Genomic DNA, 25,022 nt, shown 5'->3' with positions numbered 1-25,022 from the left:
TAAAGAAAAAGTGAAGATAATAATGGAATATATAGAGAAGGACCAAATGAAACTTTTAGAGCTCAAATAAAATTTATGAAACGATCACGTGACTGGATATGACTCAAAGCAAATTACACACTGCAGAAGACAAGATAAGAGAACTTGAAAACATAACAATGCAAATTATCCAAACTAAAAGTCAGTGGAAAAATAGACTGAAAAAAAAAAAATCAAAGAGATTCAGTGACCTGTGGGACTACATCGAAGTGTCAGTCATATGTGTAATTGGATTTTCAGAGGTGAGGAGGAAAAATATTTTTAAAAATATTAGGCTTGGAGCGGTGGCTTATGCCTGTAATCCCAGCACTTTGAGAGGTTGAGGTGAGAGGATTGCTTGAGGTCAGGAGTTCAAGACCAGCCTGGTCAACAGAGCAAGACTCTCTCTCTACAAGAAATAATAATAATAAAAAAATAGCTAAGTGTGGTGGCACATGAAAGTAGTACTAGTTACTGGAGAGGTTGAGGCAGGAGGATCACTTGAGCCCAGGAATTGGAGGTTACAGTGAGCTATGATTGCACCACTGCACTCCAGCTTGAGTTACAGAGCAAGATCCTGTCTCTAATAATAAATAAATAAATATTTTTTAAAAGATATTTATAGCAATGTGTTGTGGTATTTATAACATGTAAAAGTAAAATATAGGAAAAGAGCACATAATGGGGGGGGGTAGTAAAATTGCACTGTGGTAAGGTTCTTGCATTAAACGCTAAATGGTGTTATAGCATTTGATGATAGACTGACTACTGAAAGATAAATATTACAAACCCTAGAGTAAGCACTAAAAAACCCAAAAACCTTATAGTGAATAATCCCACAGTAAAGATAGAATTGAATGCTAAAAAATAATCAATTGATTTTTTTTAAAGGGAGGGGAAGGTGGGAGATGGCAATGAACAGAAAAAACAAACAGAAAACAAATAAAATGATGCTAGGCTTAAACCCTATCATTTCAATAATGACATTAAATATAAATAGTTTTCATTTGCACTGTGCAAAATGGTAACCATTAGCCACTTGTAGCTGTTGAGCACCTGAAATGTGCTTATTCCAAATTAATATGCACTGCAGGTGTCAAATACACACTAGATTTTGAATACTTAGTATGAAAAAACTTTTTCATTCATATTTTATATTGATTTTGAGTTGAAATATAATATTTTAGATGTATTGGGTTAAATATAATATATTACTAAAGTTAATTCCACTTATTTTCTCTTACTTTTTAATATGGACACTAGGAATTTTTTTTTAAATTTTAATGTATGGCTTACATTACATTTCCATTAAACAACTTTGAACTAGACAGTCCAATTAAAAGGCAGAAATTGTCAGACTTAATAAAGAAGCATGACCTGACTAAATAAAGTCCACAAGAAAGACATTTTAACTATAAGTATGTAGGTTGAAGAAAAGGAAAAATTGTTGTAAAAGAACTATAGTAGTTATTTTGAAATAAGACAAAACAGACTTCAGGCAAGGAATACAACCAGCAATAAAGAGGGACATCTGAAATAATAAGAGACAACTCATCAAAAAGACATAAAAATCCAGCATGTTTATGCATCAAATAACAGTTTCAAAAGGCATGTAGCAAAAACTCACAGAACTAAGAGAAGTAATAGGCAAATACACAACGATGTGTAAAGACATCAAAACTCCCCTCTTAGTAATTGGTAAAACAAGTAGACAGAAAATCAATAAGGATATATAAAACCCAAACATCACTATTAGCCAACCTGAACTAATTGACATTTATATAACACTGCATCCCCAAAGAGCAGATATACATTTATCTGCTCAAATGTACATGGAAGAGTCACCAAGGTAAACCATGTGCAGGTCAAAAAATGTTATCTCAGTAAATTTAAAAGAACTGAAACTATAGAAGGTATGTTCTCTGATCACAACAGAATTAAATTATAAATCAATAACAAAATAAAATCTGGAAAATTGTAAAATATTTGGAAATTAAATAACACACTTCTAAATCACCCATGGTTAAAGAAAAATTAAAATAAAATTGAGAAAATACTATGAACTAAATAAAAATGAAAATACAGCATATTAAAACTTTCAGAATACTACTGAAGCTGAGAAACTTATAGCTTTAAACACCCATATTAGAAAATTGTTAAACTAAAATCATTAATCTAAGCTTACATCTTAAAAATCTAGAAAAGAAAGAGCAAAGCACCCAAAGAAGGTAGAAGAAAGGAAATAATAAAGATAAAAGCAAAAATCAGTAAGATACAAAACAGACAAATGATAGAGCCAAGCAATGCAGCCAAAAGCATGTTATTTGCAAAAATCAATAAAAATAAGCAACTTTTAGCTAGACTCACCAAGATAAAAAAAGAAAGAAGTTACAAACTACCAATATCAGGAAAGAAAGAAGGAACATAACTACATACACTACAAACTTGAAAATTATAAATGTATAATTATAAATATTTTTATTAACAAATTTGACAACTTAGATGAACAAACTTCTTCAATTACATGTTAGCAAAGCTGTCACAAGAAAGAATAGCAATCTACATAGTCTATGCCTGCTAATAATATTGTATTTATTGTTAAAAAATTAAGCAAAACTTAAAGCCCAGATGGCTTTATTGGTGAATTCTAGAAAATATTTTAAAAAGAAGTAATGACAATCCTACCAAAAAGAAGTCTTTCATAAATTAGAGGAGAGAGGAACACATATGGAACCGTACTTTCTGAGGCCAGCGTTGCACTGGTATGAAAACCACTCATGAAAAGGCAACTATGCACCAAAACATTCATGGACGTAGACACAAAAATTTTTAATAACAATATTAGGAAATCAAATCCATCAACATATAAAAAGCATAAGCAAAATGACCAAGCAATGTTTATCCTAGGAATATAAAGATGCTTAACATTTGAAAATTGTTGTCATTTACAATGTTAAAAGAATTAAGGAGAAAAGCCATACAATTATCTCCATGGATGCCAATAAAAAGCATCTGACAAAATTCCACATTCTTAAAACTTTCCATAAAACTAAAAACAGAAGGAAATTTCCTTAATCTGATAAAGGGTATCTAAAGAAAACTTTCTTTCACTTTTTTTTTTTTAGTTTGAAATCATCATAGCATTACAGAAAAGTTTTCTTAGATATCTTAGTGTGTTTTTCATGCATACAAAGAAAATGTCCTGTGTTATTCAATGCAACGATCAAAATATCAAGAAATAGATATTGTTAAATTATTAGCATTCAATCTTTAGATCCCATTTGAGATAAATCACTTGTCTCATTAAGATTTTTTTTGCGGGGGTGGTGCCGGGCACGGTGACTCAAGCCTGTAATCCTAGCACTTGGGAGGCCGAGGCGGGCAGATCAATTGTGCTCAGGAATTCGAGACCAGCCTGAGCAAGAGCGAGACCCCATCTCTACTAAAAAAAATAGAAAGAAATTAGCTGGACAACTAAAAATATATAGAAAACATTAGCCGGGCATGGTGGCACATGCTTGTAGTCCCAGCTACTCAGGAGGCTGAGGTAGGAGGATTGCTTGAGCCCAGGAGATTGAGGTTGCTGTGAACTAGGCTGATGCCACAGCACTCTAGCCAGGGTGACAGAGCAGGACTCTGCCTCAAAAAAAAAAAAAGAAAAAAAAATATTTTTTTCTTTAAAGACAGTGTGTTACTGTGTTCCCCAGGCTAGAGTGCAGCAGCGAGATCATAGCTCACTGCAGCCTCCAACTCCTGGGCTCAGGGGGTCCTCTTGCCTCAGCCTCCCAAGTTGCTAGGACTATAGGTGTGTGACACCATGCCTGGCTAATTTGTTTTCATTTTTCAGAGACAGGGGCTCTATGCTGCTCCAGCTAGTCTCAAACTCCCAACCTCAAATGATCTTCCTGTCTTGGCCTTCTGAAGTGCTGGCATTACAGGTGGGAACCACTGCACCCGGCTTCATTAAGCTATTTTATGGCAAAATGATCAAGGTCAGAATCATGCATGCATTGTGGTTTTCAGCTTCTTTAGTTTACTTCAGTTTGGAAAAGTTTCTCAGTCTTTCCTGGACTTTGAATTGATGGCCTTTGCACTTTTGGATAGTACAGGGCCATTATGTTGTAGAAAATCTCTTAATTTGGGTTTGTCTGATGTTTCCTCATGATTACATTCAGCTTATGCATCTTTGTTAGGAATGCCATAGAACTGATAGAACAATCTTCTCATTGTATTATAGCAGGCATAATTTTGATTTATTCCATCTTTTAAATTTGTTTATATCGACCACCTGATTAAGGTGGTGTCTGGCAGCTGCACTGTAAGGTTACTATTTTCCCCTTTATAATTAACAAGCATTTTGTGGGGGACATACTTAAAGCCATGTAAATATATTATTCATGATCAAAGATTTAATTAATTAAATTAATGTGTATGAACTCCAGTTTTCCTATTTTATTCTATGGGTTCTAATTCATTATTGTCATTATTTATTTTTACCCAAATTGTCTCAGAATTAGGCAGTGAAAACACATTCTAGCTGGATTTTGTGTCCTTTTGACATGTTCCCATCGTTCTTTGAACACCTCCTTGCTCTGGCACAAGCTGTTCCAGTCTCATCTTATACTTTTCCTGCCTGTATCTAGAATCACCTATTTTCCCAAATAGCTCTGGATCCTTTCAGTAGAAAATTATATGGTAAAAGCCAAGATCTGGGTGCGGAGGATGCTTATTGCTATTGTGCCATCACTGCTCCCTTCCCTCTTAGTGGGTAGAAGTAGAGAATATATGTAGAGAACATAAATAGAGAATATACTTACTGTATATATACATACACACAGATAAGGATATGTTTATATTTATATTTATCTATATATTTTGAAAACCATTAGTTCACACTGGTAACATTCAATTGCAATCTCACACCACAGGGATTATTTTTGGTATTTGTAACTCCCATCTCCTGGCCTCCATTACCCTTAGTATATTTCCTCATTTGATGAATCTCTCACTATGTAAGCCATCTCCTGTTGCTGTCACCACCTCCATTCCCTGTGGACATTCTCCTCTTCCTGCTCAGGTTCTGACTCCCTATTTTGGGCCTTCCAATGCATCGATGTCTTCTTCACCCTGCTTGGGCTCTGTTTTACCATGACAGGTCACCCTGCCACATGGACACCCACCTCATCTTCTGGCCTTGCACATGCCCATGTGGGGATATGCCTTCCAAGCATGGCTTGAACTCTCTAACTCCTCATTCCTGGATGCTCCAACCAGTGTGGATGCCCTCCCCATCCTGCTTGGGCTTAGACCCTTACACAGGGCAGCTTCACGTGTGGACACTTCTCTTGCCCTCTGAAACTCTGACTGCCAGACCAGACCAACCTTCCACAGGGGTGTCCTCTTCATTTGCATTGGCTCTGATTTCAAACACAAGCTGCTTTGCCCACATAAATACCTTCCTCATCTCCCATGGTCTCTGACACCCTTGCCTGGCTCTTCTGCCCCAGTCCCTCCTTACTTTGCTTCGGCTGTGGTTTTCAAACTAAGCCTTATATGCAAAATGATGCCTTTCTTGTCTTCTCAGGCCACAAAGCCTCATGTCCTCCTCACATTGCCTGGTCTCTGGCACCCTAGCCAAAGCCTTGAAAAATCTCCACTCCACACCAGCCACATACTACGTACTTCCCCACTCTTGGGACTAAACTTTTCCAGGAGGTGAAAAAAAGGAAGAGAAGAAAGGAGAGAGAGAATAGAAGAAAAATATGAGGAGGATGTGAGCATGATACTTATAAAAATCACCCCCAAAACAACAATAACAACAAAATCTGAACATTTTCCCCCAATATTGAAACAATACAAGAGTGTCTACTCTAACCATTTGTATTTCATACTAGGTCCTAGCCAGACCTGTAAGACAATACAAGGAAATTTAAAATACCCAGATAGATAGAAGAGGAAGAAATAAAACTGCCTATATTCACAGATGACATGTTGTTTCTTGGATGGAGTCCTGAGGAATCTACAAAAGAATTCTATTAAAATAATAAGTACATTGAAAAAGGTTGTAGGATGCAATGACAATATATAACAGTCAATCATATTTATATATACTAGCAACAAACAATTGGAAAATGAAATATTAAAAATATTATATATAGTAGCATAAAAATATGAAATAGGGATAAATTTAATGAATCAAATGCAGGGCCCCTACAGTAAAAACTGCATAGAAATAAAACATATTTCTATGAAAAATTAAAGATGATCTAAATAAATGGGGAGATAGAGAGTTTTCATAGATTGAAAGATAGTTTTTTAATATTGCTAAGTTTTTCCTAAATTCATCTATAGATCTTACATAACACAAGTCAAAATCCCATCAGTCTTCTTTATAGAAACTGAAAAGATTATTCTAAAATATTTCTGAAATGCAAAGACCTCAAATAGTCAAAACAATTTTGGAAGAAGAAAAATAAAATTGAATGAATTATGCTATCTGATATCATTTTTATAGCTACATTAATCAAATAAGTGTGGATTGGTATAAGAAGATAGATATAGATATATAGATAGATCAATGAAACACAGTAAATAAAATAGAGTAAGAAGAAATATGCACCTATAATATCAATTGATTTTCAACAAAAATATAAGGGTAACTCAATGGGGGGAAGACTAATGTTGTCAACAAATTATGCTGAAACAAGTGGACAACAACATGAAAGAAAAGAACCTTGACCTTTACATCATCCACAAAATTAACAAGTGTATTAATGCTAACTTTTGAAAGATAACATAAAGGAAACCTAAACTTTTGATTAGGCAAAGATTTCTTAGGTAGAATAACAAAATTCTGGGACCTAAAAGAAAGAAACAGATAAATTGAATAAAATTTTTCTTTATTTTGAAAGATACTATTAAAGAGATGAAACAACAAGGCCATAAACTGGGAGAAAATACTCATATATACATTACATATATCTGACAAAGGACTTATATCCAGAATATATAAAGAATACTTACATCTCAATTGTAAAAACCGAGAATACAATTTAAAATGAGCAAAAATCTTATATCTTCAAAAAAGAAGACATAAGTGGCCAATATGCAAATGAAATATGCTTACTTATATACTTATATATGTCACCAAGTAAGTGCAAATTAAAACCACAATGAAATACCACCGTACACCCACGAGGATGGACAGAGATGATGTGGAAGCAGCTGTAATTCTTGTGCATTGCTGGTGAGATGGAAAATCCGCCAAGTACTTTGGAATAATTTGGCAGTTCCTTATAAGGATAAACATACACTCACCATATGATTCAGCCATTCTACTCATAGGTATTTACCCAAGAGAAACGAAACCATGTGTCCATGCAAGGACCTGTATATGACTCGTTATTTGTGATCGCTAAAACTAGAAAGGTCTATCCACTCATGAATGGATGAACAAGTTTGTCAGATGTATGTTATGTAAGTATTTTCTCCCAGTCCATGGCCTCGCTGTTTCATTTCTTTTATAGTGTCTTTCAAAAAAAGAGAAGAATTTAATTTAGATGAAGTTCAATTTATTTGTTTCTCTCTTTCATGGCTCAGAATTTTGGTACTCTACCTAAGAATAGCCATACAGTGGACTACTGCTAAGCAACAAAAAGGAACAAAGTGTGGATCTGCAACAATATGAATAGATCTCAGAAACATTCTGAATGAAAGAAGCCAGACATAAAATAACATATATTGCATAATTCTACTTATATTGAATGCCTAGAACAGACAAAAAATTAAAATCTATAATGACAGAATGTAGGTCAGTGCTTGTCTGGAACTGTAAGTGGTATGTGGGTTAAAGGGTCGCAAGGGAACTTTGGGGATGATGAAAGTGTACACCAGTTTGTACGTTCCTCAGGAGTCATCTAATTATCCATGTAACATTTTATTCCATATGTTATACTTCCAGTTGATAGAGTTATCTTTTTTCAAAAAGCTTTAAAATATATTGTCAGAAACTTTGGTCCTGCTTAGAAAGATAAGTTGATTCTAAGTAAGGGGTAATTATGACTAAACAAAACCTAGTTTGATGAAAAGCATTTGGATGAAACAAAATGCACAAACATGGGCAAGGGTAAGTGATCATGTGATGCCTCCCAGTTCTCTCCTTCCCTTCCTTCTTGCTACCTTAAGGGCCTGAAAATATTCTCTATCCCATTTAAAATGACTTTACTATGAACAAAATGGCATCTACCGCTTTTTTCTTCTGCCATGAAAAGTTACCCATGTGGAACTCAGGGAGGCTTTTTCTCTTTCAGTCAAAGATAAACGAAAGTAAGAACTGAATGAATAATTTCCTGCTCATTTGGCTAATACTTATCACTATCTGGTCGAGGTATGCAAATAGTCATGGTTTCAGAAATCCTGCTGAGAGAATTCAAGGATATGGGTGCTTGGTGTTAAGTGCTTATCCACCCTACCTGATGGCTGTTTGAGTGGGAGGGAGCTGAGAAAGGAGGGAGGGCTAAGTAGCCTCATGCCTGGCCATTGTCGCAGGTGCAGGTGTGAGTTGAGCTGGGTGGCAACTGTGATGGGCAGGAGTATGTGGTGTGTGAAGGCCTTTCAGTTCCATGCATCTTGATTATGCCTGTGTATGTTTCAGTCTTTCTCTTTGATTGCCTGCATTTTGGGTGACACTTTTAATGATTTGTCAATTGGTTCATGACTTAGCCTGGATTCCCCAGAAAATATATCCTTAGGCAAAATTTAAGTGATGTTACTTTATTAGGGTATGCAATACCAGTGAAAACAGGAGTGAAGGCAAAAAGAATTGAGGCATGGAAAGAGAGGGAACAGACAGACAGGAGGGTTTGTTACCAGCAAGGCCAATGTCCACTGCTGAGTATGAAGTACAACTGGTAGATCCATCTCACAAGATCATCTTTGAGAAGCCAACAACTACTGCATCTCAGGACATTTCTTAGGAAGCAATGAAGGAAGAATCTTTTATGCACTGGATATAAATATCCATTAGCCAAAAGTCCACTCTGTACATTTCTAACTTGCTGAATATTTCAGATTGTCCGTATGTGGATACTAAGCAGACCCTGTGACATTTCAGACCTTGTTATCCATTGAGAAGCTGAAGGGTGGGAAGTGAGAGACAAGTAATGTGGACATGAGGTGAGTGGTCAGGGCTTGTTCCTCTGTATAGCTGGTCAGAGCTCTCACAGAACTGGGTGCTGAGGTAGCAGCTGGGATGGTAAACAAAGCCAAGAGCCCAAAAGACAGATTGAAGCCAAGAAGGTCTGAGGTGGTACATGGTGATTGGATAATGTTTGTAATATTGGTTTTGCATGTCTTAGAACATATAAAATGGTTGGGGGGGGGTGGATAATTCTTGCTATGTTGTTGGCTTTATTCAAACGCTTTATTTTCATTGTTTACTTTTTATAGCCATGACCTCCAGTAGGGCATTTCTGCAAACAAAGTGCATGCAAATAGGAGAAAAAGAATGAACCATAAATGTGTGTGTGTGTTTGTGTGTGTGTGTGTGTGTGTGAGAGAGAGAGAGAGAGAGAGAGAGAGAGAGAGAGAGAAAGGGAGAGATAAAACAGATATAAGTTTCCAGATAATTCCATTGCACATTAACAGGACACAATACAAAATAGTTGTGAATAGACTTTTCCAGAAAATAATTAGGGAGCTATATTTATCTCTGAACCTTTCAGGTACTGTGGTCACATTTTCTGTTCCAAAAATAAAATTGCTGATTTTTAGAAAAGGCAATGATATTTAAAATTAATGCATAGAAACATGCCAACTTGAGAATAGGATCTAGATTTAGATATTTACTTATATAAAGTCTCGACAATAGAAAAGAAAAGCTTAAGCTTTTTAGAGAAAAACGAGTCAATACAGGGGAGTAGTTATCCATTATTAACCATTCATTAAATCCCAGAATAACCTGAAGCAGCCTACAGGACACAAGGGCTCGATCTGTAGGTTTGGCTGGTTGACCACAGGTAGGATTGTGTAACCACCTTCCTGAATATTGGAAGTCTCAGGTACACAGAAACTTTACTGAGGATCATTCACTAAAGAAAAATATACAACCTGTGGCCTTAGGTGAGCAGCACTCCTTAGATACATAGTTGTGGCACACAGGGCAGGATGTACCTGGTGTACACCCGTCTGTTTCTTGGTCAATGCGCCTGGGGTCTTCTTATGAGAGCCGAAGGACGGAGGCCTGTCACAGGGAAAACGGGGATCCTTGCTTTATATTAAGAACTATGGACAGCTCCGGGATGCACCAGACAAGAACGTTATTTTATTTTATTTTAGGATCCCTGGAATGACAATCCTGAGTCTCCAAGTCTAATTGGGATTCCAGTTTACTGATAATAAAATGCGCATATTCAGGCCTCTCTTAACCATTCATTATAATTTTATTTATGTGAGCGGGAAGGACTCAGTGCTCACCAGAAATGTTCAGGAGTGAGGGTGAAAGGTACAGTTTAAAGAACAGATTTTTAAAAATGGTCATATTTTATAAATAAATAATCAGGCCGCCATGCAAGGGGCTGGAAGATAGGTCAGGCGGGAAAGCCCGGGGGTGGGGGTAGGGGCGGGGATCCCCACGTCGCCGTTTGAATGCTCGGTGACTGTGGGGGCGAGAGGATCCCACCCAGGTTAGGCCAGAGAACGGCGCCATGTGCTCCGGGCTTCTGGTCCTCCTGCTGCCAATCTGGCTCTCCTGGACCCTGGGGACCCGAGGCTCTGAGCCCCGCAGGTGAGACGGGGGCTTCCCCGGGGCTCCGCAGCCTCCCGCGGGGCGCGGCAGCACGCAGTCCCGCGGGCGGAGGCGCTGCACGGCACCCACTGGCTCTCGGGCCGCGCCGCAGCGGGGCGGTGGTCGTGGTGAGGGGTCGGACTGAAGGTCCGGCGGGGCAGAGGGGAGCGTTTTCCTCGCCACTCTGCCTGCGCCGCGGTGGCCAGCAGTCCCCTCACTCGCACGGCTGCAGGGAGTTGGCTTCGTGGCCGACCCCGGCCCTGACCGGCGCCGCGCAGCCGCGGCTCCCGCTCGCAGTGTCCGGCCCCGGCCGGCCCCTGCACCCCACGGTCCCCGTGCTCCGAGTCCCGCGCGGTGGCCACTGAGGCGGGAAGGAGCGCCTGGGGCCGGGGCCGCGGGGCCGCGGCGAGCGCGGGGGAGGGCCGGGTGCGCAGCGCGGCCGACTCCGCCTCCGGCTCGCCCTGCCTCCTCCCCCTCCCTCGGCTCCCGCGCCCGCTGCTCCTCCTCTCCCGTGCCCGCTCCTTCTCCTCCTCCTCTCCCCCTCCCCCTCCGCCCTCCTCCGCTCCCGGCCAGCTCGGCGGCGGCGGCGGCAGCAGCAGGAGCAGCCCCGGCTGCGGGTCGCGACGGCGGCGGGGCGCCCCCTCCCCCGTGCCGGGGCGCGGCGGAGGGATGTGGGGCTTTGCGGGAGGAAGGCTTTTCGGCATCTTCTCGGCCCCGGTGCTGGTGGCGGTGGTGTGCTGCGCCCAGAGGTAGGGTCGCGGCTGGGTTGACGGGAAGCGGGCCGGGCGGCGGGCAGGGCGCGCGGTGTGCGCGCCGGGCGCTGGCGGGTTAGCAGTCGCCTGACCCTGCTCTCTGTGCCCCCTGTCCCCCTCCCCCAGCGTGAACGATCCCGGGAACATGTCCTTTGTGAAGGAGACGGTGGACAAGCTGTTGAAAGGCTACGACATTCGCCTGAGACCCGACTTCGGGGGTAAGTGGGATGCGCGCGGCCGCTGCGGGAAGCGCGACCCACCGCGCTGGCGGCCTGGGTGGAGGAGGGAGGCGGGGGCCGTATCCGCTAAGCTGCGGCTGGGTGGGGGGTGGGGGGCACTTCCCCTGCGCCCCCTCCCGGGACAGCCCCTCGTCCTCAGAGCCACCCGCTCCCCATGCTGGAGCCTGGCTGATCACCATGTCGTGCGCTTCCCGTAGGTCCCCCGGTCTGCGTGGGGATGAACATCGACATCGCCAGCATCGACATGGTTTCCGAAGTCAACATGGTGAGTGCTCGCCCTCCTTAGGGCTGTCCCTGAGCCCCTGGCCCGCTGTCTGGGATAGCAGGCGTCCACAGAACAGGGCCGGAGGCCTCCTCGGCCGGGGCCGAGCTTCCCCGGCCCGCAGAGGGAGCCGCGCTCCGGGGCGCTGTCCTCTTGCTCTCCCGGCTCCTCCACCCGCGGGGTGTGCGCGGGGGGCGTCGTTGGCGACGGACCCGAGCGGAGGGCGCACCCTTCCTGCGGAAGGGGTCGTGGGCTGGCCTAGAGCTCCGCTCTCACAGTCGACCTCGCGCTCCCAGCTCCTCCAGCGGTCTGTCACCTGCCTCCTGGTTCCGAGGCTTTCTGAGCGCCGTCTCGCCTCCTTAGCAACAGGCGCTGGGAACCAGGGAGAGAGGCGAGATGTGGGGGTGGCTCAAATATTCTAGGTAAGAGGTACTTAAGGTTCCTTTGTTGTCGTTTGGAAAAGGATGCTGTGAGCTGGGGAAAACGAGGGGCTGCGGTCTGTGTGTGGCAGGGGTGCGTCAGGTCAGCTTCCTTGGTCCCAGCGGCGTCTGCAGGGGCGGGCTCCTGGGCCGCGGGGTCCGGCTCCGCCGGGCTCTGTCCGAGGTGCTGACGGCGCCCCGCAGGCTCTGAGAGCGGGAGGGCCAGCGCCACTTACAGTGGGGTCTCAGAGGGGCCGCTCTGCCAGGAGAGTCAAAGGTTAGTGACCCGAGTGTCACTTAGGGCTTATGTGAATGCTGACAGGATTTAACTTTCTGACCTGCCGAAAGCGGAGGTCACTATCCGGAGGTGCGGAGCGGCTTTTGCACCGAGGGCTTTAGGAGACGGGAATAATGAGAAAAATGACCCCTTTTATTTGTTAATTGAGCTGAAATACCAAGGGAGTTGAAAACAGGTTGAATTTTCTGCTGAGGGGCACTTTAGAAATTGTAAGAGTGGGCATTCGGAAACATTCTTTGGAAGAAATCGTTTGGCAACTTTCTTTCGAACGCACAAACAACATTGAGATTATACTGAGACTTGGTTTCAGATAGGCCCAGTTTCACAACTCTGGTGTACATCAGAATCACGTGGGCAAACTTGTTTTAAACGCATACTCCCTTGTTCCTCACTTCAAGGGATTCTGACCAAGCTAGGCTGGAGTTTTGGGGTCTTGGGGTGCACTTAAAACTAATTCTTAAAATTATTTTGAAGCAAGTATTTTGTGGACAGTATTTTGAGAAACATTGCAATAAGTCAGAAATAGGAACATATACAAGTAAACTAAAACTATTATTTTAAATAGACTTTAATGAGATATGTTTTAAAATAAATACTACTGAGGGTTTTGTAGGAAGAAATCTTTGACCACACCAAAATATTTTCATTGATTTTTCACTTCTAACCTGTAGATTTTAAAATTTCAATGTATACTTTAAAAAATATGTACCTTTCTTTCAAAGTATATCATTTAGGACATTTGTACATCAAGATATAATAATAGTAAAGAAACACAGAAGAAATGTGACTTTATGTAAATTACCTTACAATAAACATTAACATGTATATTTCACTTTTTATGTAATATTATAAAAATAATTCAATCCAAAAGTTATGTTTTATGTTCTGAAGGAAAAAAGTTAATATATTCAGGATCCATACTCTGTAATCTCTGATATTCTCAATTGAGAACTTCACATTTTCTAAAAAAGGCAATTTAGTACAGAAGTTAATTGAATATTTAGTGGATTGTGTCCACAATCATTATATTGGACATCAAATGGAAGAGAAAATGTTTTGATGTGGCCCTTTAAGAACTATGTATAATATTAAAACAAATAAGGAAGTGAGGAGAATGTGTTGTACATTTTGTTTGAGTTATTTTTTAAACTTAGTTATCCAGTTGTTTTGGCATCATGCCAAATGTTGGCACATTTAAAAACTTCATCAATATTTGCCTAATTCATGAACTGTGAATTGAGGTGTCTAAATGTTCTCTGAACCCAGTAATAGAAAGACAAATTGAAGATAAAGGCCATTATCTTGAACAATCTTTAAGTGCATATTGCATAGCTAATAACATGCATAGGGTAGCCATGGTATACTTGTATACACTTTTTTTTTTGCATTCTCATGATAGTAATTTTTCTGGCTTTCGAAGCAAAATGTATTGCAAGTAAAAATTGAGCATTAATAGGATTGGAGACTGAAAGCTATTGGACAGGTGTGGCTGACAGCCATTTAAAATACCTACCTTCCACAAGCAGATTGGTCAACAACATCATGTTCTAGAAAAATCTGATTTTCCTTAACATATTTGTGCATGATATTAGCTATGATATTTCACTTATTGTTAAAGGAAACTCACCTAGAGCAATGATGAAGTATCATTTTGGGGGTCATGTTTTATAGGGAATAAACAGAGAATATGTGAGCATAATATTATAGCCATCACTCAATCATGTTATATAAAAACAATAAATTCTATTTATGAGCTTCCTTAATCAACTTACTAGTCACAAAAAACTAGTAAGTTGTTGTAAGTTATGAAACTAAATAAGAGACGGTGTCGCTTTAAGTGTATTATAACTATTAGAGGAGGTATGTCAAAAGGTGGTAACAGAAAATAGAAAGTGGTAAGTCCCATTAGAGGAACAAATGAAAGGGGCACACAGAAGAGAGAGAGGGAGGGAGAGAGGGGAGAAGCTGGAGAGGGGGATATTATTCTGAAAGCTTCAGGAAAGAAATTATATTTAAATTGAGTGAGGGCGATGAATAGAATTCTGACTGGCACATGCAGAGGAGGATTTCTGGGTTGGGAAAGAAAATAGCAAAGAAATGGATGGATGGATGAGCAGGACCAGAGACTGTGGAGGGGAGATTTGAGAGACAAAATTGGAAGAACAGGACAAAGCCCTGTGCACCCAGGGCCTTTCTGCATGATGCCAAGGATTTCAGATGCTAATTTCAGGAAATAAAGAGCTATAGGTGGTAAATGTTTTAAAGCAGTTGAAGGACATGATTTGAGATGTGCTTTAAAATAAATATTTAGGCCAAAATGTAAATTTAGACAGAGGAGTAAGGATGGTGAAGTGGAAGAACAAAATTTACAAGAAAATTAGGGATAAATGGGTATGAAGGTCATTTGTTGAAATTTTCTCCTTAAGTTTTCATAGATATATTTTTGAAAACATGTATTTAGTGAAACAAAATGCACCAATGTTTGAAATAATGATGGTGAAAAACTTGTATTTCACAGGGAGAAAGTTATGTATATGCACGTTGATGAATTTTGTGGGCGTGATTGCAAAGAGCAATAGCAGGTACTACACAGTAGTAGTGCTTTGCTTTTCTCTTTAAACAACTGTAAAGCACAATCTTTATCTACTGGTAGTGCATGTAGATGATGCCTCCAAAAAAGTCTTTGACCTGAAATAAACAAATATATAGATGAATTATGCATATACATGTATATATCATCACTCATTTTGGTGTTTTGAAAAACCAATTGGAGAATGGATTTGAATGTTTTAATATTTAGCATTGGGTTTTGGCATAGCTTGTTTCATGGATGCTGGAGATATTCTACATTTCCGTTTTTCCTAAGTCTTTCTATTTTTCTTTTCACATACTTCATTTTCTCTGTTTAAAATGGCCGACCTGCCAGTTGTCAAAGACTACTTTGTTTTATATAACTTCTCTTGTTTTAAAATTTTAGGTAATCTAAATTATGTGTGGTTAAGTAATTATTCAGATTTAGTCCATACATTTCTTTAAGTGAGATTGTATATGTGCAAGAACACTGTCTCCTGAAAATTATTACATGTGCATGTTGTAATTTTGGTGCTTAGCAGTGGTCCTAGTATATAATAAACATGTATTGAATAGGTGGAGAGATGAATAAGTGGAAGAAAATTATTGAAAATATTGGACACACAAGGAAATATTAAAAAAATAAAACAATTAGAATATTTTAATTTAAAAGCAGTATTTTAAGATATGAATTATTATTTTTGAAATTTATTAGAATGAGCCATTCTTTGGTTTGTTAATTTAGAGCAGAAATTACACTACTTACTTTTTACTTAATTAACTATAAAGTATTAGGGACATAAAACTAGATTCAAACTCTAGTAATATTAATACTAATTTCTATGATTTAACTTGTTCCTTGTTATTACTTTATACTTAATTAGTCCATTAAAATTAACTCAACCCTAATGAAACTGTTACCACAGAATTTTTTTCTGATTTCATGCATATAAATCACATATTATTCTCCTTTTTAAGAAATTATAGTTCCTTTTGAGTAACATATAATGCATTTCCTTAGTTATTTATTATATTATAGGATGTATTTATCCATTATGCTAGTTCTATTGTATTCATTTCTCACATGTTGCATTTTCTTCTCATAAAATCCACTTTTATTTGGTCTAGGTGTGAAGTATGGTGCATAAGAACATTTAGTAGTTTCAGCACATTTCAAGAAGTAGCTTTGGAGCTGCATCACTGTTAAATGGATACAATCTTACTCATGTGCAAACTCATGCTCAGACACACACACATTTGCAATATCATTTTGTGTCTTTCTTTCTCCTTTTCAGAAGTGGGGGAGAGAGGAGAGAGTGGTTGGCTAGAGAGAGCTAGGATTCAGCTTTTAGGCATTTTTTTGACCACACATTTGTTAATCATCCCCACCTTCCCCCATTTCGGAGTCTAGAGATTGCTTTGGCATTAGTGAATGCTGAATGCTGGCTAGGGTCTCAGGCAGGAGGCACTGAATCCCAGGGATTCAGGTAGAGCACTTGGAAAGAGCCTTAAAAGAATGGGAGCTGTGAGTTCTACTTCCACGTCTGTGGGAACATCTAGCCTTAGGCAAGTCACTTAATCCTCAGTAATTCAGTCACAGGCTCCTAGAAGCCCACGGCATGCCATTCATGCCAAAGTGATATCAAAAGGGCTTAACTCTGCAGAGAAAATCACAGTAAAGGCACCCGCACAACCACAGCTGTCCAGAAAGCTGTCCTTTACTGATTTTTTTCCAAAGAGGCATGGGCCATATTTAGAGTTTGCATATGAATTGTTATTAGCAGTTTAAAGCTAGGAAATGTGCTAATGCTCTTATTACAAAGCAAGCTGGGGGATGACTCAGCAGAAAGGAAGAATGTTTCTCTGACCCAGTTGGGGTTGGAAAACTACTTACAGGGAAGGCACTCCAGGGGTAAGGTCCAGGGAGTGTGTTGGTGTTTGGTTCCAGGTTGCTTGCATTTGGGAGGTAAGGCTGTTTATTGAGTGCATTACTTTTCACTGGCAGTGTGTTTCATGCATAAGTTATGATCATACGTCAATGCTGGGGCACTGATAAGAAAGCATGTAATGAACTTCAGAGATGGATGACAATAATACCTTACATAATATACTCTTCATGAAGAGAGTTTGTGTTTAATATTAGAATGAATGGTATAGAGAGCACAAGAAAATGCTTTTTCCCTTTCCCCTGAGGGAGGTTGTAAAGCTCATGTTGTTACATCTTTTAAAAAATGGATCTTACACGCATCATCCTGTTGTGAACAGCCTCTTGCTTGAGCCTGTGCTGGGCTCAGGGATCTTGTGTGTTGCATTTAGTTTGAATTGATGGTGCAAATCTGCTTATTTACGTGTAATTAAAGAACAGTTACGTCTGGTAGGTAATTCAGTTTGAGTTGGTAAATTATGACTGACTTTTATCTTCAACTCTAATGTTTGGTTTTTCCAAAGGAAAAAGATACTGCTTATATTTCCTTAGATGATAGTAACTAAAATGAGTCAAAAAAAAAAAAAATAGCTGTTGCTTCTTGGGCTTCTTGCCAAATGAAGGTGCCTTGTGGATTTGGTGCCTATTTAGATGAAGAATGGCATATATGTTAATAAAGAGGACATTGTTATTTTAATTAAATAATGCAGGAACTAAAGAAATGCAGAGGTGTCAGTGGCAAGCGTAGAGTCCTTGAGTGGTCTTTCTTGGGAAAAAAGGATCAAGTCTGGGACTGTAGACTCCCAGATTTTCACAAGGAAAGCAATATGGGTTGATTACCCTATTTTCCACACTTTGACATGTGTGCTAGCTCTACTTCTCGCAGGTAACAGAACCTTCTTTCTCACATACCAATCATTGTGTGAAGACTACCAAACATTTGGAATAAATAAGTAAAACCTATCACGCATCTGAAATCTTTTGTAATCATGTTGAGGTGTAACTTAGGGAATTGATAACTAACAGTTTTACACCACTGTGCAGTTTATAAAATGCTTCAGGTATTATGTCATATTTGATCGTCAAACCTGATCATCAGCCTGGTGAAGCAGGTAATAGAGGTGTTAACCTCATCTCCATTTTTTGGATGAGAAAATAGGTTGAGGAATAGCATTGACTTTCTCATTCTTACCGCATGGTGAAGCTGGGACTTGGTTCTGTATTTTTGGTCTTTCTACCTCACCGTGCTACAGAGCAGCACAAAATGCTCTGTTAGGGACTCGGGATTTTATCTTCTTCCACCGCCTTCATTGCTATCTAAATTAGGTCCTCCGCTTCTACTTTTTCTTACTCTTTCCTTATAACCCTTATGATAGTGTTAGATATTATTTGGGTGTGTTTATTTGCTTAGCCTTTCTTCTCCATTTCTTTCCCCATTAGACCACAGGCTCCATGAGGCAGGGTTGTGTCAATAAGCAGTCCTTGCATAGGGTCCAGCACTGGATAGGCACCTACTAGATATATTTGTTGAAAGAGAATATGTGAATAAAGAATAAATGCATGAATAAATATATAAGTGCACGAATAAATTGATACATAAATTTCCAATGAAATATTTTTATAACTCAGAATTTGGGCTCATGACTGAGAAGAATCTTACAGACTAAATGTGATATACATAGTTTTTACTTTAGGGCAGTGGTCCTCAACCTTTTTGGCAACAGGGACTGGTTTCATGGAAGACAACTTTCCTGTGGGGGAGGGGAGGCGTGGGGGGTTGCAGAGCTCTTTGGCCCGGTCTAGCAGCTTTAGGGGACTTAATTCAATCAGTTTTTTTTGGTGGTCGCACCCAGTATAATATCATCAGCTGTAGCTGTTACCCCTTTCACAGGGGAGCTTTTATGCTATTTTCATAGCAGAAAGAATAGTGAAGGATTGCAGTGGTCCCTCAAAATTTACCCTATATAGGGGTTGGTGTGGATATTCTTAAACGCCAATCACTGATGCCTTTGTATACTCAGAGTTTTGTGTCTACTTATGAAGTATATGTGGGTTGTGGGTTGAACTTTTCTACATAATGGGGAAATTTTGGTTGTTCTCTTTGTACAAGGATTCGTTGGGCTCTGTCTCCCCTTTTCATCCACCATTCAGCAGCGCAGTGGAGCTGTGGTGGGTTTTTTTGTTTGATAGTTTTCTAGCACAAGTTACTTCTCACCATTTATACCGGCCATTAAGAGAATTCTCTAGCTGCAAAATCTGGAAGAATAGGACTACAAGGGGCCTCCTCTCTTGGCGATGTGCTCAGTGTCATTCATTCAAGACAGAGAATTAGCTGCTTATTCTCTGTGGCTGGAAATGCAGATTCCCCCTATTCCTTGGTTGTCAGGAGCTCACATCAAGAAATAGAAGCCATGTGAAAGCATTAACTAATGTATTTCTCTTTACATTTTTCCACGGAACTTAAGCATCACACAGAAGCATTTAATACAATTATCTAAAACTTTAGCATGCATGGTACTAACATCTCAGATGAATAAGAATAAAGTTAAGGTATGAGAATACCACAGTTCTTTAAATGCTCTGATTTGTGCTTCTCCATTCAATCTGATATCTATTGATTACATCATCATTGTATTTTTTCCCAGTTCCACAATAAAAGAGTCTTTTATGTAAAATCTTTGCCAAATCCACATGCTATGATTCATGACATGCAATACATTTGTTTTATTTTATTTGTATTAACTTTAAGGATAACAAAATCTGCTGGTTTAAAGCTATATAACTCTGATTGTATTTGATGCATATGTATAAATATTTGTCAATTAATTCAACATCACATCTATGTTCTTTTAAAATTTAGTTTTTTAATAAGACTTTACAATTGTTAACTTTAATGAAAAGAAGGCACAAGTTTTCTGGGTCACTCACCATTCCATGGGGGTGTGTGTGTGTCTATGTCTATGCAGACCAAAAATGGTTGTAAAAGCAAAAACAATTCAGGTAATTTTATTTTAATATTTTAATTTTTGCCAATCATGCTGATTCTAAATATCCATCTGAGAGATAAGTACATATATCAGGTCCAAAGTAGACTAGAATGGTTACCAAGCACAGTGTCTGCCATGTAGGATATGCTGGGTAAGTATTTGTTAAGTGAATTTTTGGAGCACAGGACCCTTGTAGTAAAGCTGTACCTTTGATCTGTTTTACTGTAGAGATTCCCTTATTTGGGTGTTTGTTTAGCCCATAAAATTAACCATAGCTTTAAACATGAGGATCCCTGCGAACTTGTCACAGAGAAAACATTTGAATTGTGGGCAACAGTGCCACCCCTATGGTCTAGACCAGTGATTCCAAAACTATGGACCAAGAACCCTTGTGAGGTGTGGAAGTTACTGCAAGGGTCCACACACTAAGTGCCTTCCAAGCATAATTTCTCACCATTGGTTTACAGTGAGGGTATAGAGTCCACACTTAGAGGTGGACCTGCAAAATGCCTTTCTACATGCTAGAAAAAGGTTGGGGATACCTGTTTGAAGACCAGAATTGTTTGTGCTATATTCCTTTTTAATGCTATTAAACATCTGCAGATAACTCATTGTTATGGGGGCATATTTGATTGTGTCATTGAATGAGTTTTCATTTCTGAGTTTTTGTTTATTTTGGTCCTGAACAACAAAATCCCTGTGAGCATGTCATTTCTTGTAGTGTGGGCTAAAACAGTGGTTGCTTAGAAGAATGCTATCCTATGGAATGTTAATGTGTGCCCCATAGTCAAAGTGTTTGTGCTCAAATGATATTGGAAATTGTGGTAAACATACAGTAGATGTCTTTGCTGTAGAAATTGACAGGTCCTTTAATACGCTAATGATTTTGCAAATTTTTGTGAGAGGGCGTGAAGAATTCATCATTTTCCAAATATATTTGTTAAGGGATGAGGGACAGTATTAACACTTCTTCACAAAGCTTTCTGTAGGACATGGTTTAGGAAATGCAGTGCTAAAGAACCGAATCAGAATCCTCTCCCATATGTTTAGTCCCTGTGAATGGTAATAGCTGAGAAGATTAGTGCATTTATAAAGCCTCTTTCATGACAATGTCCACAGCATGGAAGGCAAAATTTTGACAAAGAATTTACCAGTTCATATGGAGATGAGTGATATTTTCTGGAAATGAAGATTAAGCACCTGTTACAATTGATTGATTTTAAAAAAAAAAACAAAGATTTCATTTTACAATAACAGTCTTAGTCACATTGAAGGGAGATTTGTGTGTGTTAAGCTTCCTTATTTTCTTCTATTTAAGAATAAGTGATAAAGAGGCAGAGATATATGTGCTGAAGAGGAGAGGTGCAAAAGACACTTAGGCCAAAAGCAGTAACTTAATTTTGGGAATAAAATCTGGCTCCTGGAGGCTATTGAGCTTGGTAGCCTTGGGAGCCTGGAGATTCCTCCTGTGGCTGTAACAGTGGGGAAAGCAGGCAGTGCTCGGACACAACACCCCACTAGGGAGAGTGCACTTTCATCTTCGAATATATTTCATACACAGATATTATGATATGTAATTTACATTACATATAATGAAATTATATAGTAGCATATATGATATCATTTGCATGTCTGTCATATTTATACGTAAAATAAGATTCTGTTTGTATGAAAGTTTCCAGTGATAAAAGTGTTAAGTATCATCTGGACAAAGTCATCTGTAATATTCCTCTTATAATTTTGTATAATTCTTTGAAGAGTGTATACATGTTCATAAATAGTCAGGGACAGTAGCTCAGAGGGCAGATGCATTTTCTGGACTGTTCCATAAACGACAGTCCTGTCGCAAGGGAGCAATATTGATCAAGCACCATTGCGGAGGCCCCTCTGGGGACCTGACCTGTGCTTGTCTCAGGGATTGTAAAAGGCTGGTGATCATGGCCCAGTAAATCAAAGCAGATCCAGAAATGTAAAGAGATTCAAAAATGTTAATTGATTGTAATGGTTTTTTTGTTTGTTTGCTTTTTTTTTTTTTTGACATTTGGAAGCAGATAAAACTGGTCTTGCAAAGGAGGGTTCTTGTTTGGGAAACACAGTGCTTGTTTATCTTTTCTTTTCTCCTATGCCATGTTTTATTTAGCATTATACTGCATTGTTTCAAATTGCATCTTTATTTTAATGATTGAAAAGTGGCTTTCCAGGCTTGAGATTTTAGTTTATCATCATAAACTGTTTGGGATTTTAATTATGTAGGTAATTTCCTCCATACTCCAGGGTACCTTGCCTTTAGAGACAACAGGGGGATTAACTTGCAACATTGCCCTCTGCAGTAGACAAAGTTAGTTGACAGAATGCTTAGATCCCAGGGAAGGGTTCCTGCAAACTTTGGCAAGTAGTTCAGACTCAGTGGCCCTCAATTTGGTCGTCTTTTAAATGAGGTGATGAAATGAATGTTCTCTTAGTTGCCTTGCAGTGCTGGTTTTCATGTTTCTTACAGTCCATGAGCAGTCTGAAACATAAGGGGACTTTCTATTTGCCTTACACAGGACGCTACTTTTTGTCATTTGGTACCGCATGTGGTTTAATTGGTTATCCAAGTAGCCGTCCGGTGGCACTGAGCCACTCTGCTCTGGCAGCTTGCAGTCTTGTTCTCAAGGCATGGCCAGTGTGAATCCGGGAACTGTTTTTTCAGGCTCCCTGTGCTGTATGCTATGAGCCTCAGACATTTTGCACATAAACAGCTGGGATTTTAAATCTGCATGCATACTAAGTGATTTTCTGGTCTCAAACATAGTAGTGTTAGCTTTTTTGGTCTGAATTTAGCATTATTAACTTATGAGTAAAACCTGCAGTGGACTATTAAAATGTTTCTTTTGTATCCAAAAGATAATCTTTCTGTTATCATCTAGGAATTCTTCATCCAATATAGAACTGTCTCAGTTAATACTGTTGGATACCAAGTTGTCCATATTCATACCTTTAAAAAATTTTATATAAATTTAATTTTTGTGTGCCATTTTTTGAATTTTCTGTGGTGTTTCAGTAACGTAATTTTAACATTGTTTGAGTTCCTAATCCAGTCTAAAAGGAAGAGGAAGTAGGCTTGGACAGTGTCATCTGCAGTGTTGCATTCAGCCAATTTGGGATGATAAGCCTGAATTTAATAAAGATAATTATAAGCTCAGGCCTCAAAGGTAGATTTTGTATGTTATAGTATCTCTACAAAAAACAAAAAGTTTTGCCATATTCTACTTCTCTCTTGATTTCTATTCTCATTAATAAAGAATTTCATATACATAAAGTCCAAGGGATTAAACCGTCATGGGTGTGGGAATGAAGACTTTTACTTGCCTGTACTAGAGCTATGCAAAGAGATACGGAAAATTGTTTAACTTTATTCTGTAAGAGGAAAAATGTGGGTGTGCAAATCCTTAAATAATTAGGAAGCTACTATTTAGGATTATATGTAGTGTGATCCAAACTTGGAAGTAGTTAAGGGCACACACAAAAAAATTCAAAGTGTTTAGTTCATATTTTTCTACAGTAGATGAAATCCGACTAATAAGGGATTTAGTATGTGGTTAGGGAAAATTATTGCATGGTCTAAAGAGAGTAAATAAGTGACTTCCTAATTTACCACTTTGACATAATTTGTCTACAATGGCAGTCCCACACATGTTATTTTCTTCTTCTTCTTCTCTCTCACTCTCTGTCTCTGTTAGAAGTAAAAGTGGCAAATGGCTGCTTCTTGCAAAGTTTAGACATTAAAAGAGGGAGATGCTTTGTTCTAAGTGTACCCATATTGGCACACCTAAGGTAGGATCAACTCTGAGAATTGATGGGTGGGGAGGTCATGGGCATTGGCTGGTTTACTGAGATGATGGATAAAGGTCCATGTCCTGCATTGTTTCTCAGCTGCTGACCTGAGTGACATTTATCTCCGAAAGCAATAATGGTTTTACCTGCTAGTTTCTCTAAGTTTGGATACCTCAAGAGTCAATTTGGCTCAGTATTTTTCCTCCTTTTATCATATCTCTCAGTATCTAAAATGATGAATGAAAATTCTCTTTTCTTCTCCAACATCCTTTAGAGGAAAGTAGATGAAATTTGTTAAACAGAGGCTGACGGGAAAGCAAGCGTCTATTAATTGACATCCAATTTCCTGATATGCCAACCTTTGCCCAGGACTGTACTTGATTATGCAATAAGGTACAAACAGAAAAATCGGAACCTGCTCCTGCTGCAGAATTAATAGGAACTGTCAGTTAGCCAGAGGAGGGACTCATACCTCAGTCTCACATATTACTGAACCTTTTTCTGTGTGTATTGTCTCTTAAGTGTGAGTGTCTCTGGGTTGTGCTTCTGTGGAGATTTTTGTGTGTGTGTGGCTACCAGTATTTTTACTTTTTTATGTAACTTTAAATTGCAGATGCTTCCATGCTATTAAATATATTTCACAAAGATTTTAAGAGTTGTGCTGTATTCCCTTGCATGGCTGAATAATATATTATTATAGTAAGTAATAATATATTACCCACTATTTTCCTATTGTTGGATATATAGATTATTTGTTCTGATTTGCTAGACTAAATATTGTTTTAATGACTATTCATGTGCATAAATTATTGTATGTATTATGGATTATTTCCTTGAGATACATTTCATTAAATAGGATTACTGTATGAATATTTTGTAAGGTTTTTGACACATGTAACCAAGTAGATTTCAAAAAAAGATCTCTCTCCCTTTGAGCTCCTATTGAATTGTCT

At 39.1% G+C, this 25,022-nt stretch overlaps 1 protein-coding gene across 2 annotated transcripts in view; it reads left to right on the top strand.

Annotated features, from left to right (window-relative positions):
* Nucleotides 1-10,657: 10,657 nt before the first annotated feature.
* Nucleotides 10,658-25,022, top strand: part of GABRB3 (gamma-aminobutyric acid type A receptor subunit beta3) — a 191,840-nt gene continuing 177,475 nt past the window's right edge. The window contains exons 1-3 of one of the 2 annotated variants that reach the window (XM_045560865.1): nt 10,658-10,801; nt 11,680-11,771; nt 11,990-12,057. In XM_045560865.1, coding sequence (XP_045416821.1) covers nt 10,722-10,801; nt 11,680-11,771; nt 11,990-12,057 — 240 coding nt within the window. In that variant the 5' untranslated portion in view covers nt 10,658-10,721. Of the gene's footprint in view, nt 10,802-11,376; nt 11,551-11,679; nt 11,772-11,989; nt 12,058-25,022 lie in introns of those variants that run through there. The other variant, XM_045560866.1, reaches the window with a different exon arrangement.

The sequence above is a fragment of the Lemur catta genome, chromosome 9 (assembly GCF_020740605.2).
Source record: "Lemur catta isolate mLemCat1 chromosome 9, mLemCat1.pri, whole genome shotgun sequence".
In the NCBI taxonomy this organism is placed as follows: domain Eukaryota; kingdom Metazoa; phylum Chordata; class Mammalia; order Primates; family Lemuridae; genus Lemur; species Lemur catta.
This window is presented reverse-complemented; position numbering and strand designations above follow the sequence as displayed.